The 1,149-nt window shown below is 64.5% G+C and overlaps 1 protein-coding gene across 1 annotated transcript; it reads right to left on the bottom strand.

Moving 5' to 3' along the window:
• Positions 1 to 648: 648 nt before the first annotated feature.
• On the bottom strand, positions 649 to 1,077 carry EMIHUDRAFT_123789 (hypothetical protein; the record flags this gene model as incomplete). The annotated part of the gene is made up of 1 exon (XM_005774273.1): positions 649 to 1,077. A coding segment is annotated over one exon (429 nt), but the record flags the coding sequence as incomplete, so codon positions are not given.
• Positions 1,078 to 1,149: the final 72 nt, after the last annotated feature.

The following is a 1,149-nucleotide window of genomic DNA, read 5'->3' as shown; positions in this document are numbered from 1 at the left end:
GATCGGAGCGTCGCAGAGGCTGCCGACCACTGCCGTTCGCCCTCGGGCCCAGGGATGGAAGGCAAGCTTCCTGGCGTTTCTGGCGAGCGTCCAGACGTCGCAGAGCATCCGGCAGGCGCGCAGCGACCCAAATTTTTGCTCACCGCACGGCCGTGCGAGCCGTCGGTCGGTGGTGATGGTCGGCGTCGGCGCGCGCCGACCGACGCGGCGGCGGTGGGCGTCATGTGGCGGGCGTCGGACTAGACATTGTGCGAATATTTCGGCGGTTTTTTGTCACAAACATGTGCATGCACATGTCCCTAAAAATCCCACGTCGTCTCAGAGTTTGACCGTTTTGTTTATTTAAACTTCTTTAGTCCCCCTCTAGAGACAGGGTCAGGGAGGATGAATGACCCCGGCTAGGACGTAGGAGTCGCCGACCACCCCCACGCAAAGAACCCTGCACAAAGATCGCACGGCGGCGGGGACCTGTTCCTTTTTACCCATGCATCTCACAGTAGAGGTGTCCGTTTTTATTTATGTGTATTTAAACTTCAAAAATCCCGCATGTGCGCATCCGGGCTGCGTGGAACGCGTGCGGAGCGTCAGTTGTTGTAGAGTTGGCTAAGGCCCCCCGGCACTCCTCTTTTCGGCTGACTCGCTCACCTCTCACGACTGGCCGGACGATGCGAGCCGCCGCTTTGGCTGCGGCAGCGCCAGCGCGCTGCCGCCGCCCGCGTCGTAGTCGTCATCAAAGTCGCTGAAAGCGCCGTCGAACTCCTCCTCGGCGTCGGCGGCGCCGATGGAGCGCATATAAAAAGCGCCCGCGTTCGGCACGACCTCCTCGGCCAAGAGCAGCGCCAGATGGGCGTGGTAGTCGTCACTGCTCGGCACCTCATCCTCCGCGCCAGCCCCGCCTCGGGCGGCCGCCGCCGCCTCGCCGCCGCCCCCCCCCTCGGCGCCAAAGTAGTCGTCCATCTCGTCTCCGTCCCACCGCGCCGGCGGCTCAAACAATCGGAAGAAAGACGCGACCGGCCGCACCAGCCGCTGCCTCTCCCCGCCAGCCTTGCCCTTGCCCTTGCGCTTCCGCACCATCACCTTGGAGCGCGGGTCGCGCCCCTCGCAGAATGGCGCCGCCGCCGCGCCCACCACGTCGCCCTCCTCGGTGCA

The sequence above is a fragment of the Emiliania huxleyi genome, assembly GCF_000372725.1.
Source record: "Emiliania huxleyi CCMP1516 unplaced genomic scaffold EMIHUscaffold_3153, whole genome shotgun sequence".
Taxonomy (NCBI): Eukaryota; Haptophyta; order Isochrysidales; family Noelaerhabdaceae; genus Emiliania; species Emiliania huxleyi.
This window is presented reverse-complemented; position numbering and strand designations above follow the sequence as displayed.